This window comes from Dipodomys merriami, unplaced genomic scaffold (genome assembly GCF_024711535.1).
Source record: "Dipodomys merriami isolate MVZ:Mamm:240054 unplaced genomic scaffold, mDipMer1.0.p SCAF_9, whole genome shotgun sequence".
Lineage (NCBI taxonomy): Eukaryota > Metazoa > Chordata > Mammalia > Rodentia > Heteromyidae > Dipodomys > Dipodomys merriami.
In genome coordinates this window covers 12,116,538-12,133,627 of record NW_027206512.1, presented here as the reverse complement: position 1 = coordinate 12,133,627, position 17,090 = coordinate 12,116,538, and the positions used below count along the sequence as shown (strand labels likewise).

Sequence of the window (17,090 nt, the reverse complement as noted above, 5' to 3'; positions counted from 1 at the left end):
AGTTTTAGATTTGATTTTTTCTTGGTTTTCTAGAAATTCTAATTGTATTATGCTGTTGACTGTTTTCTTTATATATGCTCTTAGGCCTATGATTTTCCCCTCAACACTGTTTTTGCTGTATCCCAGAGGTTCTGTTGTGATGTTTTCATTTTCATTGAATTGTAAGAACTTTCTAGTTTTTTCCTTAATTTCCTCTTTTACCCAGGTGTTACTCACTAGTGTGTTGCTCATTCTCCATGTATTTGAGTGATTTCTGCAGGATGTTTGGTTGTTGAGGACTAGTTTGATTCCACTGTGGTCAGATAGGATGCAAGGGATTATGCCTCTTGCTTTTGCTTAGATTCTTTGTGTGAACTATGATATGATCTATTTTGGAGAATGTTCCATGGGCTGCTGAGAAGAATGTGAATTGGGTGGTTGTTGAGTGGAATTCTCTGTAGGTGATTAGTCCATTTGGGTTATGGTGTCATTTAGTTTAGAGGCTTCTTTGCTTATCTTTTGTTTGGTTGACCTGTTCTTTGGTGAGAGCTGGATACTGAAATCTCCCCCTCTCATTGTGTTTCCATCTATCATGTTCTTTAAGTCTTTAAGTTTAAAGTATTTAGGTGTGCCATTGTTTGGTGCATATTGACCACTGTGGTTTCCTCTTCATGGATCATTCCCTTTATTACTATGTAATGATCTTCCCTGTCTCTTCATACTGATTTTAATGAAAAGTCTATTTTATCAGATATCAATATGGCTATTCCTGCCTTCTTGCAGGGTGCATTTGAGTGGACAATCTTTTTCCATCCCTTCACCTGGAGTTAGTTTTTATCTTGGACTATGAGATGCGTCTCTTGCATATTACTTCTGTTTACATCCCCAGCTTTTAGATTCCCAGAGTTTGAGGCAAATAGCAAGTACATACAGTTGTGTTAATGCATTGCTGTGTTATATTTTTGAATATTTAACTTTTGGCTCCTTCCATCACTTTTTGTTCCAAATGGCTTTAGAGAGTGAAGAGTTTAATAACTCTGGGCAGCAATCAGAGGAGTACCAGATTTTTATATGGCGCTGTGATGAAGTGGTTAAAATAATCTTCTCAGCGCTTAAAGAATAAGAAGTTATTGCTTGTTTTCATTGTAGTTGGCTACAAAGAAGTGTAGAAAAAGAATAATTGAGATTTTGATTTTTCAAATTGTCAGGAAAGTAGTTACATTTCAGAGAGCTACACGTACATTAGCCTTTCAAATGCCAGTAGTTGAATAAACTTGAATGAGCCCAGGTTCAAAGGAGGAGAAACTGGAAAAGTCAGCTCTTACCAAATTATATATCTTACAATAGACATTATAAAGATAATACTCTTTGTACTACATGTATATGTGTGTGCGTATGTGAGTGTGTGCGTGTGTTTATAAGTCTTTGACCTTACTAGTTATGAAGAAAACTACATTCTTTTTCTTTAAAAAGTTTTCTTAAATTCTACAGTTACCCAAAAGAATTCAGCTATCAAATTATAAAGTTATAAAATCTTGACATCCTAACAAGATACTAACAGCTTGGAAAGCAGTGAGAATTGGTGTTGGCAGGGATGATCCCATGTTTATAAATGCTTAAATGCAGTGCTTGTTTAATACTTGTAATACTTGTATTTCTATTGCTGATGTAAGCCAGCTACTGTTGGTACTTTTATATAAGGTGAAACTCCAAGAAAGTCCATTCTTAGAAATGGACTAAACCTAGCAATGGCATTGTTGCTTTGATACTTCAAACTTTATCAGATTTTCTCCATTGTAATTTCATTAAACTAAGTTTACATTTAACATCCTGGAAGCTTTCCAAGGCTGGGGAAGTTTCTGCCCTGTCTGTGCTGCATGACTGGAGTCTCTGTATCTCTCTGCTGAACTTCTTCTATCTGAGAGCCTTTAACCTAAAAATGCCAATAAGTTGTGTTCACACAAAGTAACTTCATACTACAAAAGAAAACCTTTTCGGTTATTAGACTCTGCTTCAATGCTTTGAAATGGTTCATTCTAGATTCTTAAGCATTGCAAACATTAGGAAAATATTAGTGTCCTCAAGGTTTTCAAGTAATATAAATCATTTTATCTCTTACCCACTCCCATCTTTTGCAGCTTAGAACAGCGCAATTTGACTTTGGAAACAGAAATGATGAGCCTGCATGATGAACTGGATCAAGAAAGGAAAAAGTTCACGATGATAGAAATCAAAATGCGAAATGCTGAGCGAGCAAAAGAAGATGCTGAGAAAAGGAATGACATGCTCCAGAAGGAAATGGAGCAGTTTTTTTCCACATTTGGAGAGCTGACAGTGGAACCTAGGAGAACCGAGAGAGGAAACACGATATGGATCCAGTGAGCCTGCTTTCTCTGCCGTCCCTGACAGCTCTAAGAAGGCCTCTAGGGATTTTGATGGGCACCCACTTGGGACCAGGTGGCTGGTCACCTGGCTGTACAGAGTGCTAATTGGTCAAGGAGTATCATTTATAGACATTATCCATACCTGCAGTGTGTACCAAAGTTATTTCATCCCCCCCCCATAATGCTACTGTCAAGTGTTACAACTGGATATGTGTATATAGAGTAGTTTTGAAAAAGTAAACTAAAAGTAAGAAGCATATCTCAAGAATTATTTTATTGCAAGTCTTGTATTTAAATGTTAAATCGATATGTTGTTGCAATTCAGCTTGCTTTCAAGCTTCACCCTTGAACTTAACATAAGCTATTTTTGGCATTGTGTTATCATCCGCTTATTTTATAGATCAATATTTTTTATTTCCCCTTTTTGCTGAGGAAATGAAGATAAGAAAAAATATAAAGATATATATATATAAAGATATATATAAATGAGCTATTAAAATCAAAAGAATACTCTGTGGTTGTGCTGTTTGTGCCAATAGACCTTACGATGACCAAAAAGAGAAATGTAAATGTTTTATAAAATAGAGCAGAATCACCAGTATCTGTGTTACTTACTAGTCTTTAAGTTCTTCCTTGGCCACTTCTCAGTTTTGCTTTGTGAGAGGATTTGATATAGGAATGTTGAGTCTGTGTAAGAAAGTTTTCTTCTCAAGCCTATGTCTACCTTGCCAAATCTCCAGATGGGTTGTCTCCCCGGCAGGATGCATCATATATGGGTGAAAGTGATAAAGGGAATTGAACCAGCTATGCCTTGAATTTCTCTGTCCTTGTGAATGACTCTCTGTGTTAACTGTTACTGGTGGTATTCTTTCCACTGTGTGTAAGTTGGCAAAGAATACTTGCTAAATGGCCACCTCTTTGCTCATTGAGACTGCTCCTCTCCACCCCAACAATGGTACTTTAAATGCCAGCAGTGCAATGGTACATTGTGCCCCTCCAGTGAATTCTGTATACTATGTTACATAATGTGGCAGTTGTAATCTTGGATTTTCTCTGCACCACAGCTAGCAAAGTTAAATTGCAGCAAGATGATGGAAAGGGACCAAGAAGAATAGGAGCAAAGCTTGGAATAAGCAACCTATTTTACTTCTAATTTTGATATCATCATGTTCTGTGTTGCAAACATACTCAGAAGAATTTCAGACATGAATATGTGAAGATATTTGACAAATATGTGAACATTAATAACATTAGCTTACTAGAAAATCTAGGTTCTCTAGGGCTATTGTTTCAGGGAAGCTACTTTTTACATGTTAATAAGGCAGTAATTTTGAGGAGCCAGGCCAGAAATTCTCACACTAGAACAAAGTCACAAGAGACAGAATCAGAAATTGACTACTTGTGTTTATGGGATTTGTGCTTTTGAAGATGGTATGTTTGTGCTTGTTTACTTATTTTCAAGGCTAGTGGTCTTTATGGCACTCACTGATCACTGTCATGTTTTTGATTTTCTCTCCCTGCAGAGCAATCTTATGTGATCTCTTGCTTTCAACTAGTAGCAATAACTTGTTTATTTACAGTTCTTTTTATCTTTCTTTTCAGTTACATAACCAGATACTTGTAGCTGGATATTCTATAGAAAACTTAAGCTTAAAATGGGTTGAGTCAATCTTAATAACTCTTCCTCGTTATTTTTATATCTTTTTCCCATTTTGACCTTAGCTAATAATTTTTTTAAAACCTTCTAACTCATCTAATAATCTATATGATGAATAACTCAGTTCAGATACCTGTGCTCACATTCTCTATAGTTTGCCAGCTATTATTGAACCTTCCACACACATTATTTCCCTATGTGAAGTTGTAACAACAAAAATTTTACACACAGTCTTTCTCATGAGGTGGCAAGGATTCGGCTGGGCCTAGCTAGTATATAGGAAGGACTCTAAAAATGTCAACTTGTTCTTGCTTTTCTGTTTTCTTACTCAGTAGGTTGATCTATTCCATCCATCTTCACATTTTTAATCTGCTTTCTTTCATCAATTTTTTTCCTAATTAAAAAATTCTACTGAGAAACTTCTGTGCTGGTATCTTCTCTCCGTTTTTCACTGTCTATTGGCTTCTTTTCCTAAATCACCCATCTGGCTATGTGTTGTCCCAGGACAGTCTTGCACTTTGTGTAAAAGGCTCCGACCTCTGTTTTCACTCTTATCTCCTGCTACTTCCTATGATACCTGCTTGGCTTCTTTTCTGCTTTCTTCTATCTGGCACGTTCTATCTCTTTTATTTGAAAAGATTTTATTAAATTTTATTTAAAAAATAAAAAATGTTTTATCTTTGTTAGTTTATATTCATTGTACAAATGAGTTTCTTTGTGGTATTTCCATACATGAAGGTGCTTTGATCAAATTCGCTGCCTCTTTTTTGCTTTGCTGTTGTTGGGGTTTTTTTTGTTGTTGTTCTGGTACTTGGGTTTGAACTCAGGGCTCAGAACTGTTCCTGAGTTTTGTGGCTCAAGGCTAGTGCACTTGAGCTACAGCTCCACTGTGGGCAATTTTTCAATGCTTAATTGGAGATAAGAATCTCATGAATTTTCCTACCTGTGCTGACTTTCAACTATAATCCTCAGATTCGGCCTCCTGAGTAGCTAGGATTACAGATATGTGTCACCAGTACCCAAGAATCCCCATTATTACTCTTTCTTATGCCATTCCCCACTTAGGAGACAGTAAAGGGGACAGAAAATATAACCCAAGTGCTTTATATACAGATTCATGAAACCTGGCGCAGTACTATTAGTGCTTCATGAAGTTTCCATCTCAAAGCCAAGGAAGTTGCTTTTGGTGTATGTGCCAGTACTGGGCCTGGGTACTGTCACTTAGCTTTTACACTCAAGGGTGATATACTACCACTGGAGCCACAGCTCCACTTCTAGCTTTTCTAACTAGAGATAAGAGTCTCATGGAGTTGCTCGAGCTGGCTTCAAACTGGGATCATCAGATTTCAGCCTCCTCTGTAACTCTGATTACAGGCATGAGCCACTGGTGCCCGGCCAAATTGACTTTTGCATTCCCAATCTGCATGCACCTCTTTCCTACATCTTCTTATATCCTTACCAAATAAGAAACAGTTGGGAAGGAAGCATGGTAGAATGAAAATAGCAGGAAAACTAAGAGCCAGGCTGACCTGACTTAAACAAGGACAAGTCACAACCCTGAACCTGTTTTCTCACATGGGAAAACTTGAAATAACTCCTAAAATGCAGAGATGCTGATCTCCTTAACCAAAGAATGTACTAACCATCTCTTGCCTGCCACTTAGCTCTAGTGATAGCTCTTTTGACAACTGGAGTTTCATAAGGAACAAGAATTGTATCTTCTTGACCTTAAATCCTTCCCTCATCCACATTTTACAACAAATACAGAGTTAATCATCTTCCTGCTATTCAAAGACTGATTTAGAAGGGATACTGCTAATTTCAGTTATTGATGTAAAAAACAATGACCTCTAGCTAATTGATTCCATATATATTAGTTCAACTAACAGCCCAGAACAGATCAACCATAATTTGACATTGGAAATGAGCAAGAATACATAGTAGGAACTTTTAAGAATCCATTTGTTACATCCTGTTCGCACTTTTTAGAAGATATGTAGGTAATTAAAGTGACTCTCAATCACAACCTTAAGAGCTTATAATTGGATTTGCTTCCATAAGCTGGTTTTACTTAGCTTCTGTTGTCCAACTATATGGTTAGCCTTGCTTTGGAGAACATTCAAAACAGAATTGTCTATGATATCAGGGCAATGGGAACACAGATTTTTGTATATGTATTATGAAATTCCTAAAAACTTCAACTAGAATTTAAAATAAACTCACTTGTTTACCCACTATATTGGGCCTCATTCAAAAAAGTAGAGCATTCACAGGAAAGTGTGTATTACAGATACATTTATTTGTTTTTGGAATTTAGGAGTATCACCTGCTTCAATGCTCAGTGCTCCCTATTGAGCCGAGTTGCATCTTGACTCAAGCAGCTCCACACATGTGGTTCTGACCCCAGCTCTGCACTTCATAGCAGTCTGAAAATTAGGAAAGCTAGGTACTTTTTGTAAGTGAAATGGCTGCACATACTTAGTGCCTTAGAAATACTAGCCACCATCCCTCAGAGCATCCCTCATATAAAAGATGTTCCAGCTAAATTTATGCCTGGGTTCTGGCCTCAGAAGTGGAGCTTTCAGCGATAGTATCGTGCTTACCAGCAGAGGGCGTAATGGTATTCTGCCCCCAGGACTAATTTTACCTGTGCCCAAATAATATCTGTTCTGGGATGATTACATCCCATAATCTGAGGATGATATGGAAGGAATTACAGTTGTCACTGGGTATTAAAGGTACCAGTGGGCCAGATGTGCTTGGATAGCTAGCCTGGGTTATGACAGTAAGTACACAATCCCAAATGTGGAAAATGGAAAGACATTGCTGTGGATCCTGAAAGATAAATGGAAAGTCATAGGACAGAGGGCTATGAGGACTTTCCTATCCTAAGGAACAGCGGGTAAAAGTATCTTCATGTAAATGTTGTCAAGGAGCCTTTCAACGAAATAAAAATGACCTTTCAAATCTGTGTGATCAACATGGCATTGTACATAACACCTGATCAGCACACCACAAGATCCACCCACAATATCCACAAAGTCTTTTTGTTGGTTTGTTTTGTGCAGATCCTCGGGGCCTTGGCCCTGTCCCTTAGTTGCTGGACTCAAGGATGGCTCTCTACCACTTGAGCCATTTCCAACTTTTCTGGTATTTAATTAGAGATGAGAGTCTCTCAGACTTTCCTGCCCAGGCTTTGAACCACAATCCTCAGATCTCAGCCTCCTGAATTCAGTTGACAGGGTGCAGGAACAATGGCCTTGTTGATGTTATTCAAAGAAAGCCCAGCTGAGCTGGAAACATTTTGCCTTGTTTGCATTCACAAAGTACAATAAAGCAGGTTGGAAGTGCAGCACTCAAAGGTCTGATTCATTTCTCTCTTTATGTTCCCCTTAATTTCACAAGAGAGGAATGAGCTGAAAGTTAAAATTTCCCAGTTTAAGAACTTCTTGTGGTGAAGTGACTTGGAAAACATGTGGTTCCCAATGCAGCCCAAACCTGCAGGACTGACTGTATATTTTGACATAGGAAATGATAGTAAATGGAAGGGAATGGTTTTGTAAAGCACCATTTGTGTTTCAGGTTCAAAACTGAATTTTCTTTTCAGTCATGGAGCTTGAACTCTGGGCCTGGGCAATGTCCCTGAGCTCTTTTGCTCAAGGCTAGTGCTCTACCATTTTGAGCTACAGTTCCACTTCCAGTTTTTAAGTAGTTAACTGGAGGTAAGAGTCCCACGGAAACTTTTCTGCCTGGGCTGGCTTTGAACTACAATCCTCAAATATCAGCCTTTCAAGTAGCTAGGATTACAGGTGTGAACCACCAGCACCCTGAGGTACTCCTGTTTTTAAAATGATGTATAGTTGCTACCTGTATGGTCCCTCATGCATCAAAGGTCGCCTTTATTAAGAGTAATGTCCGGATAATATTGAATTGTTTGAATGGGGAGGCAAATGAACACCATTGTCATTGAGTGAAATAGCATCTTACCTGGTGGGAAAGACCTGAGCATCCACCACCATTTTTAAAGAAAACCATCAATTGGAGATAAGACTCTCATGGACTTCTGGCTTGCAAAATCATGGTGTCCATCCCAAGCCTCTTTTCCCTGACTCCTTGAGATTCAATTGATGACATTTGTATCACATCAAAATAATCTCTACAGGTATCTTGATTAGAATAAGATTTATCCTAGTTCTGCCTCTCCTCAAAGAAAAAGCATTTGATTGGCATTAGCAGTGTTGAAAGGTGGGACCTTAAATAACCTTTACCTTTACAAATTACTTCGTTTGAGATATTCTGGTACAGCAACAAAAAGGGCTATGAGTTCGTGTTCTTCTTCATGTCCTGCTGCCAATGTAGTCCAAGCTCCCGAGTCATTTTTCTTCTTCTTCACACTTACTTCCGTATTGCCCATGGTAGTCTGTCATTTGCTCTGGATGTTGCTTCCCTCTTAATTCTTCCAAGCTTTCCACTATTCCTCTACATCTCACAACATCTGTTGCTTTCCTTGACCATGGTGCCCTGAAGACACCCTTCTGTACCTGTGGGGTGCAGGCTCCAGGACAGAAGGTGCCCAAGCAGAAGGCACTTCCAGACAGAGTAGTCACTGAGTGTTTTTAGGACATAACTAACTGGTTTCCACCACCATTTTTAAAGAAAATCATTAATTGGAGATAAGAGTCTTAAGGGGTTTTCCTGTCTGAACTGGCTTTGAGTCACAATTCTCAGATCTCAGCCTCCCAAGAAGCTAAGATTATAGGCATGAGTCACCTGCACTTGGCCACCGCCACTTTTTCTTCTACATCTAGAACTTGCCTACTCCTAAAAATCTTGCTCTCCCCTACGGAGATACTCACATTCATAGTTATATCATATACTGTGTCACCACCAATAACTGCTTTTACCCAAATTGCTGTCTTGGACATCCCATCCTGATCATCTCTTCCTTCACAACATTACTTCAACTTTGGGCATTCCCCCAGATTATCTCCAAGCCTTTGACCTTGATAAGTACATATTGCTAGTTTTTCAAGTTATTGCTTCCCTCCTTAATGACCCTAGCTACTGTGAATCCTTCTAGTGCTTATTCTGTTGTTTCCCTCTCTACTCCCTTTCACTTCTCTCCCAACACTGAAAAAAACCAAGTCAACTCTGGTTAAGTAAAATTCCTCCTTACATATAAGAAACTAAATAAACAGCACTATAATGTTGTAGCTCCATTTATATTCATGTAAACATAACTCTCGCACTTCTTATCACTGGCCAGTAACCAGTGCTCACACTTCACAAGGTCAACTGCATGTTGATCTTCTCCAAACTTCCATAAGCCCTTCCCTTTCATTAACTGATAATCTTCTACCTTCACTGAGAGAAAAAAAATATCTGATGAGTACACACCATCTGTCCTGTGCACACACATCCTCTTGCTTCCTGTTACAAGTTGCCTGCACTGAGCAGAGCAGTTCTTCTATTCACATTCTAGAGCCTAGCCCTCAAGTACTTCAAGTATGTTTTTCCAACCTACTCTTTTGTGTGTGTGGGGGGGGGGTTGTGGGGGCTGAACTCTGGGCCTGGGTGCTGTCCCTCAGCCCTTCAGCTCAAGGCTAGCACCCTACCACCTGAGCCACAGCACCACTTCCAGCTTTTTTCTGCTTATGTGGTGCTGAGGAATCGAACCCAGGTCCTCATGCATGCAAGGCAAGTACTCCACCACTGAGCCAACTTCCCAGCCCCTCAACCTCCTTTTTTGCATGATCAATTTTGTTCATTTACTGTTGAAAATCCTCTTTGAAGTCCACCTTTATTTCTACCTTCAACGTTTTTCTGCTTCACTGTTTCTTCGCTTCCAATGTGCTCTTGAACACATTTGAGATACTCTTTCTTGCTCACTTCTGCACAGAATCTTGTATCATGAAATTTATCCATGACCTTCTCAAAATCAAGATCAGAACAGCTGCTTATCTTCAGGCCCTATCTTAGCCGCTCTGCCTCGTTGAGCTGGTTGCTCATTACCTCATTTTTGAAACATTATCTTTGCTTTGTTTATGGGAAATTTAACTGGTCTAGCAGCCTAGATAACCTTGAGTACCACATTGCTTCTCAACAACCAAGTTAAGCTGTCAATTTCCATATTCTGTATTACTCAGCCGTTTTGCATCATTAAGCTAGGTTTCCTCTCTTGCCATGCTGGACAGCCTTAGGATTACCACATTGCTTTCCAATGTTTGTGTGTTGAAATAAGAGGCATCTATACCTCAGTCTCCTCTTCTTCAGCTGCATAGTTTCTCAGTGGTTTCACACAGACTAATGGTTTTTAATACACTGTTTAAGGAATTACACTCAGAGTCATGTTTCAAACTGATTTCTTCCTTTAGCTCCAGGATGGTAAAATATCCTGCTATTCCAGCTGAATAGGTAATAAACTTCTCCAGCTGACACCCTCAAAACAAACATCATTTTCTTCTCAAATAAGTTCTGACTGGTCACTACCACCACCTCAATCATATGTACTACCATTTATCTCTTGGCTTACATTTTGAAGAATCTGGATGGGTCTGATCTCTTTTATACATAAATCACAGTATCAGTTTATCAGCAAACATTGTCAGCTCTGTCTTCACAGTCTATATTATCCAAAGTATTTTCAGACCCTCCACTTTCTCATTCAAGCCCCATTGTATCTTTCTGTATTTGTGTTATATCTTATAATGAATGGATTGTTTTGTTGTCTTTCGTCCCCAAAATATAATGTCTACTCAGGAGCTAAAAGGATCTTTTCCAAAAGATAATTTAGATTGTATCATTTCCTTGCTCAAATCTAGACACCATCTTCTTATATTTAGAATAGAATCTCAAGATCTTTCTTTGTTCTGACTTTTGCCTACTATTCTAGTTTTGTTTTCTGTAGCACATTATCTTGTCTTTTCCACTTAAGTCCACAAGACACTTTGCCATTCTTTGCATATGATGAATAGCAAGCTTTTCCTTTGGGGCTTTTCCCCTTCAGTCTTCAGTATCCTCCCTCAGATATGATTTATTCCCTGACTGTATCAAGGCCTCTGCACAGGTACCAGCTCCACTAAGAGGCTTGCCCTGGCCACCTCATCTCTCATTGCATCCCTTTTAATACCTCATCCTTGCAAACTAGATAGTGCTTTTAGTTCTTAACACCACTAGAATATGTAGACTATATGAGGCAGGAAGTGTGTGGACTCATTACAGTCACATGTCCTTGGAACAGTCCTCAAAGGACTGAAGTGCTCATGTATCAAGGAATGGTGTGTATGTGTGTGTATATGTGTGTGTGTGCGTGCACTTGCGTGTGTGTGATGCTCAATGGCAAATTTCCAGTTCAGCTGTGTATTCTGAGTTGATTCTTTGAATAGAAAATAACAAATGGTTAAATTCCAACAGTCCCCTGTAGACTGCGCACATTTCAAAGATTTAGCTTCAGATTAAATGTCACTGCAGAGAGATCCCATACTGTTATAAATTCATTTGTGGATGTGGAGATTGTGATGCAGAAGTAGGAGCCTCCAGCTCAGTATCCAAGCCCAATAGCTCTCAAAGGAAGCACGGATCCAAGCAAACTTTCCACAGTGCTGGTTTTTTCTAGCTGGTAAAAATGATTTCATCTCCCATAATATAATGGCAAATAACCAACTTTCTTTTATGCTAATTTCATTCACTGCACCTATACACCAGTGAAACAAGAACATTGAAAGTAGCAGATTTTTTCATTGTTTTAAACAAATAATAAATATGGATTCATTTATGTCACAGCACTAATTTAAGTACATTGTTACTTTTAAAGAGTAGACTAAAGGAATAAAGATACTTTGTTTTAACCACTTACTGATTTATGAAGTTTGAATTTTTGAGGATAAAGACTACTATATTTGTTTCCCACATGTAGTTGTTCGATACATGGTTAAGGGATAAATTGGTAGACTTATTTTAAATGCAGCTATGAAATTAAATTGTAGATTGAATATTCAGAGTAACTTTAGCACTTAATTTGTGTCAATATAAGTTTGCAATACATTAACATTAAAGAAGAGGAAATATGCCTTTTCAATATCTTTCTCCTATAAAAAAAATCCTTTCATATTACTGGTTCTTTTGGCCTGTGTAAACTATAATTTGCATTATAAAATTTTCTTTTTGTAAGATTGTTTGTATACAATATTTTACACATATGGGTGTAAATGTGTTATTAGAAGGCAGTGTATCTGTGGCACAGTCTGCTAAGCAGAGAGTACAAGGTGTATACGATGAAAATATTGTGTACCTACTTTTGTGTTGTAAACAATGTGGGCTACTAAGTAAACAGTAAGATTCCAAAGTCAAGTGAAGGGCAACACCACAAGCTCAGTAATCATGAAATGAAGTCTTCGCTTTGTGGAGTTAAACTTGAATCCTCTAAGTTGTTGGACTTACTTACTCCTCTATGTTTTGAACTTTTTTTTTTTTTTTGCTGGATTTGATACCAGCAAAGAATATTTTTTTATAGAAAGGAACACAGTCTTTCACATAACAAGGTTCTGACATTTCAGAAGTGTGTTGGGCTCATTTCTACACATTTCATTACATTTCCTGTTTCTCAGAAGTATAAATTTTATGGCAAATATTCAATGACAAACTGAACACACTGTTTCTACATGGTTAAGCAGGTAGAATTCAGTTTGGAACAGAGACAGATTTACATGACATACTGACTGCCAACATAGAGCCTTTAGTGTGTCCCATTTCTTGCATGTGTCTTCCAGAAATGCTCCACAAGTTGTAACCCATAGTTGGTTGCTTACTCCTATTGTCCTAGCTAGTCAGGAGGCTGAGATCTGAGGATTGTAGTTAGAAGCTAGTCTGGCTAGGAAGGTCCATGAGATTCATATATCCAATTAACTAGTAAATAGCCAGAAACTGAGGTACAGTTCAACTGGTAGAGCATGAGCCTTGGGTGAAAAAGAGTCAAGTAAGAGCGTAAGGCCCTGAGTTCAAGCCCCAGTATCAGAAAAGAAGAAAAAGAAAAGAGAGGGGAGAGGAGGAGAGGAAAGGGAATGAGAGAGGTGGGGAGGGGAAAAGCTCAGAAGAACTTTGAGGCCAGTCCAGCTCAACAGGAAAAACCATAAATGGTAGCACACACCTGTTATCCAAGTATAAATAGGAAGATCCCAGTTCTGGCTGAATTGGGCAAAAAGTGATTCCATATGTTAAAAAAGAAAAAGAAAAAAACAAGCCGGGTGCTGGTGGCTCATGCCTGTAATTCTAGCTACTCAGGAGGCTGAGATCTGAGGATCGCGGTTCAAAGCCAGCCCGGGCAGGAGAGACCGTGAGACTCCTATCTCCAATAAACCACCAGAAAACCGGAAGTGGCGCTGTAGCTCAAGTGGTAGAGCACTCGCCTTGAGCTGAAGAGCTGAGGGACAGAGCCCAGGCCCAGAGTTCAAGCTCCACGACCAACAACAAAAAAAAAAAAAAAAAAGAAAAAAAAGAAAAAAACAAACCATGAGGTCTAGTTCCAGCAAGCATGGAGTCCTGAGTTCAAACCAAAGTACTACAAAAGTTAGTAAATAACTTGTGGGATTAGGAGATCTGATCATTTCTTAGAACATTAAAACTCTATTTACTTACCTGATGCTTCCAGAAACTTTCTTTGTGTCTTTTTGTTGATTTTATACTTTAAAGCAAAATCAACAATTACAAATGTGTAGCTAGTATTCAGTGAGAGAACAGTGATAATGTTTGGAAAATGTCATTCTCAAATGAAAACACAGCGTTCTACACTCTGAGAAAGTAGACCATCCCTTATTTCGCATTTATTCCCCACCATGAATCTAACCATACTACAAGCTCCTTTTACCAGGGTCAAATGAAATCACAAGAGACCATTGTCAACAGGCAAAGTCCAACAAACTCTGGGTTTTGATTTGGATTTATGTGAAGGGAAGTGGAATTCCTCCAATTTTAATAATTCATGAGAAACATAAATCACAATATATTAAGTCAGTATCCACCTACAAAGAATCAAAAGAAGCCAAAGTTCTCCTCCAATTTGTCCTGTGTTCCACAAACATTTTAAACACAGAGAAAAAAGTTAGAAATGAAAAAATGTGAGAAAGAGCACAGAAATGATTGGAATGATTTCTAATCCGTATTAACCACCACTGACTGAGATTGTATTTTATCCATCAAGCAGGCTTATTTTCACCTCGAAGACCTTGCAAAGAAACTGGACATACATGGTTTTGGCTTCCAGGACTGATCTTGAATAGTAAAGGTGAATGTGAACATGTATGTGCATGTGTGTGTGTGTATGTGTATGTGCTACAAGTATATTTTATAAACACTGACACAGGAAAATTCTCATCATTGGTAATTGTCTTTGGAGTCCAATCATGCAGGATAACAGGCAGGTGGTAGTTATGTCTGTTGCAAGATGGACATGGCAGGATGATGCTAGACAAGAGTTGGGGGATTTGTATCTGTGAGGATATACTGGCCAGTGGTCCCACATAATTAAAAATTAGGAGTAGAGGAGTCCATATACAAGAATCTTTCCACTTCAGTTTGACTTGCCAAAGTGAGTCAAACTGAACAGATAGCTACCTAAGGGAATGATGAAATCTGATGTTTTAATCACAAGGAACATAACCAATGTAATTATTTACATTATAATTTTTCATTATTTTTATAGAAAGGAATTCTTCTGCTAGATTTAATGACATGTATGGAAAATGTTGGACTCTAACAAAATATGTACGTAGAGGAGGGGTAAGAGAGGAAAAGAGATTCTGCTTCTGACCCCCAGACACTGGGATAAAACCTTCCAGAAGTAAGATCATTCCTCTCTCTGAGCTGTAGTAGGCATTCTTTTGAACAAAGCTAGACTACAACATTCTTTGAAGAACATATTGCTCTTAAGATATAGATTGCCCTATGTTAAGAGAATGAAAGAGAATTTGATTTGCTATCACTTAAGTTCTGCAATGGAAATGTAAAAATAAACAAAACAAAATTTGTTTCATTATTTTATCCCCTGATATGTCATATAAGGATTTTCCTATTCCTATCTATTCTACTTGTTCCATTTGCCAAGGTCAATCTTCTCTCTGACAGTCAGCTGTTATTGACATTTTTAGGTAATATTTGTCCTATAATGATTTTAAAAACTGAGAAAAACTCTCCAGATCCCCAGCCATCAGTGGAATAGTTTCCTGCAGTTAGTGGGACTTGGCTGGGGTCTGGCCTGGTTGGAAATTACCTTCCTACAGTGCACAAATACTGGATTTTTAAAGGTAAAAATTTTGCATTTTTATTCCCCCAAAAAACATTGTATTGTAAGGTCAATGTATCCTTTTGTAGAAATGAACACACCGACCCACAAAATACAAAAAATAGCAAAGAGAAAGATGACGGATTTGCCTTGTTCTCACTTCTCATTCTTCTGCACAGGGGTACGAGCTCATTTCTACAAAAGAATTCTGCAAAACATGTGATTAAGGGTCACTGTGAAACCATTTATCTATAAAAAGGTGAAAGGCCAAGTTCCTCAAGCACCAAGTTCATGCTCCATGATCCTGACCATAGAGAGGACCTTCACTTCGTAGCTTGACACTTCCTCTCACCCAAAGTAACAAGTACATTGGAAGTGTTGAGTATCTTTTCTTCTTCTTCTTTTTGTTTTGTCATCATGAGGCTTGAATGTATCTTTTCTTTTTAAAAAAGGAAAACTCAGTGTAAAATATATTTTGTAAATTTTATCATAATGCAATCACATTGCAAAGATAAACAGGACCCAAGACTGAAAGCTTTCAAAGGAAGATACCCTATAAAAGGGAATCATCATTTATCTTGCTTTGAACACCTAAGAAGATCCTATAAGATATTGGAAGGCCAAATCCTTGTCTCTATTTATAAGGTCTACCTTAAATCTTGGAGATGTATTTGATTGTTTTCTTGTTCACAAAGGGTCTTTGGCACCCTACAGCCATACAACGGGAGATACAATGTGAGTGCTAGTACAAGGTTGTAATAGGAGGAGAGGGGAGTGGAACTCTTTCATTCTTGCCTGATCTAGTTTTAGCAGAAAAATGACCACTTCTGCTGAATGAGAGATAGCCTAACTGCCAGGCACTGTTAATATGCAACTGGAGAATTTCTTCCTGACTTTTGTTGTCATCTTGTGACTGATGAAACTGCCCTGGAGACTTGTTTCTTTCAAGAAGCTGCCTGCTCTCTGTTCTTAATCCCTGTGGATTAAAGCAGGAGGCACTAAAGTGGCCAGGGTGTCAAGAGTAAGAAAGAAGCAAAAAAAAAAAAGAAACAAACTAGGAGAATACTCATGAATGAGCAGGCATTTAAAAAAAATCAGGTTGTCTGCAATATTAAGCAAAATGAATAGTAGTGAGAGAGGCACTGGGATTTGTTTTTATTCCAGGGGACACACTGCACAATCTAACATTGATCTCTCCATTTTGAACAAATTATGTCTTGCAATGAATCCTCTTGCAAAGCAATTCCATGACTAATAGGACTGCTGGCATGGTAGTGGTAAGAATGGTTACGGTTCCCTACTGGCTCTATTTGCTTGGAAAAAGAGCTTTCCTGGTATGGTAGTTAAGGCAGTTTTCAGAGGGAGAGCTATTCTTCTTTGCTCTATTTTTGAGAGCCTTCTATTTGCCAGTCATATCATACCTTCCTTGTGATTCACTTCTACAAGTGGAATACCCCCACCTTGGTGAGCACCAAAATGGCCGAAGTGCAAATAACCTTGTTGGCTACTTCACCCAAGAAAGGAACAAGGGAAGCCTAAGCCAAGTGCCTAGTATTGCTAGGAAGTCTTGCCTTGTTTATTATGGTATTGCCTTGTACATTATGAAGATGTTTCATAACACCTCCTTCAGTACCCAGGAAAAAAACCTTCCAGCTAATTCAAGTCAGGTTCTGGTGATTTTTGCTAAATACTGACATGAATGCTTCATGGCTTTTGAACAAACTCATATTGCTAATGCTATTTAGTAGCAGTAACTTTGGGGGGTAGTTATTGCTCTTATATCCAACTGCAATTC

The 17,090-nt window shown here is 38.3% G+C and overlaps 1 protein-coding gene across 5 annotated transcripts in view; it reads left to right on the top strand.

The window, feature by feature from the left end:
- Arhgap24 (Rho GTPase activating protein 24) overlaps positions 1-6,991 on the top strand; it is a 466,818-nt gene extending 459,827 nt beyond the window's left edge. For all 5 annotated transcript variants that reach the window (XM_070012334.1, XM_070012338.1, XM_070012336.1 and 2 more), the window contains one exon: positions 2,118-6,991. In XM_070012334.1, the coding sequence (XP_069868435.1) occupies positions 2,118-2,361 (244 nt within the window). In that variant the 3' untranslated portion in view covers positions 2,362-6,991. The remainder of the gene's footprint in view (positions 1-2,117) is intronic.
- The last annotated feature ends 10,099 nt before the right edge of the window (positions 6,992-17,090 follow it).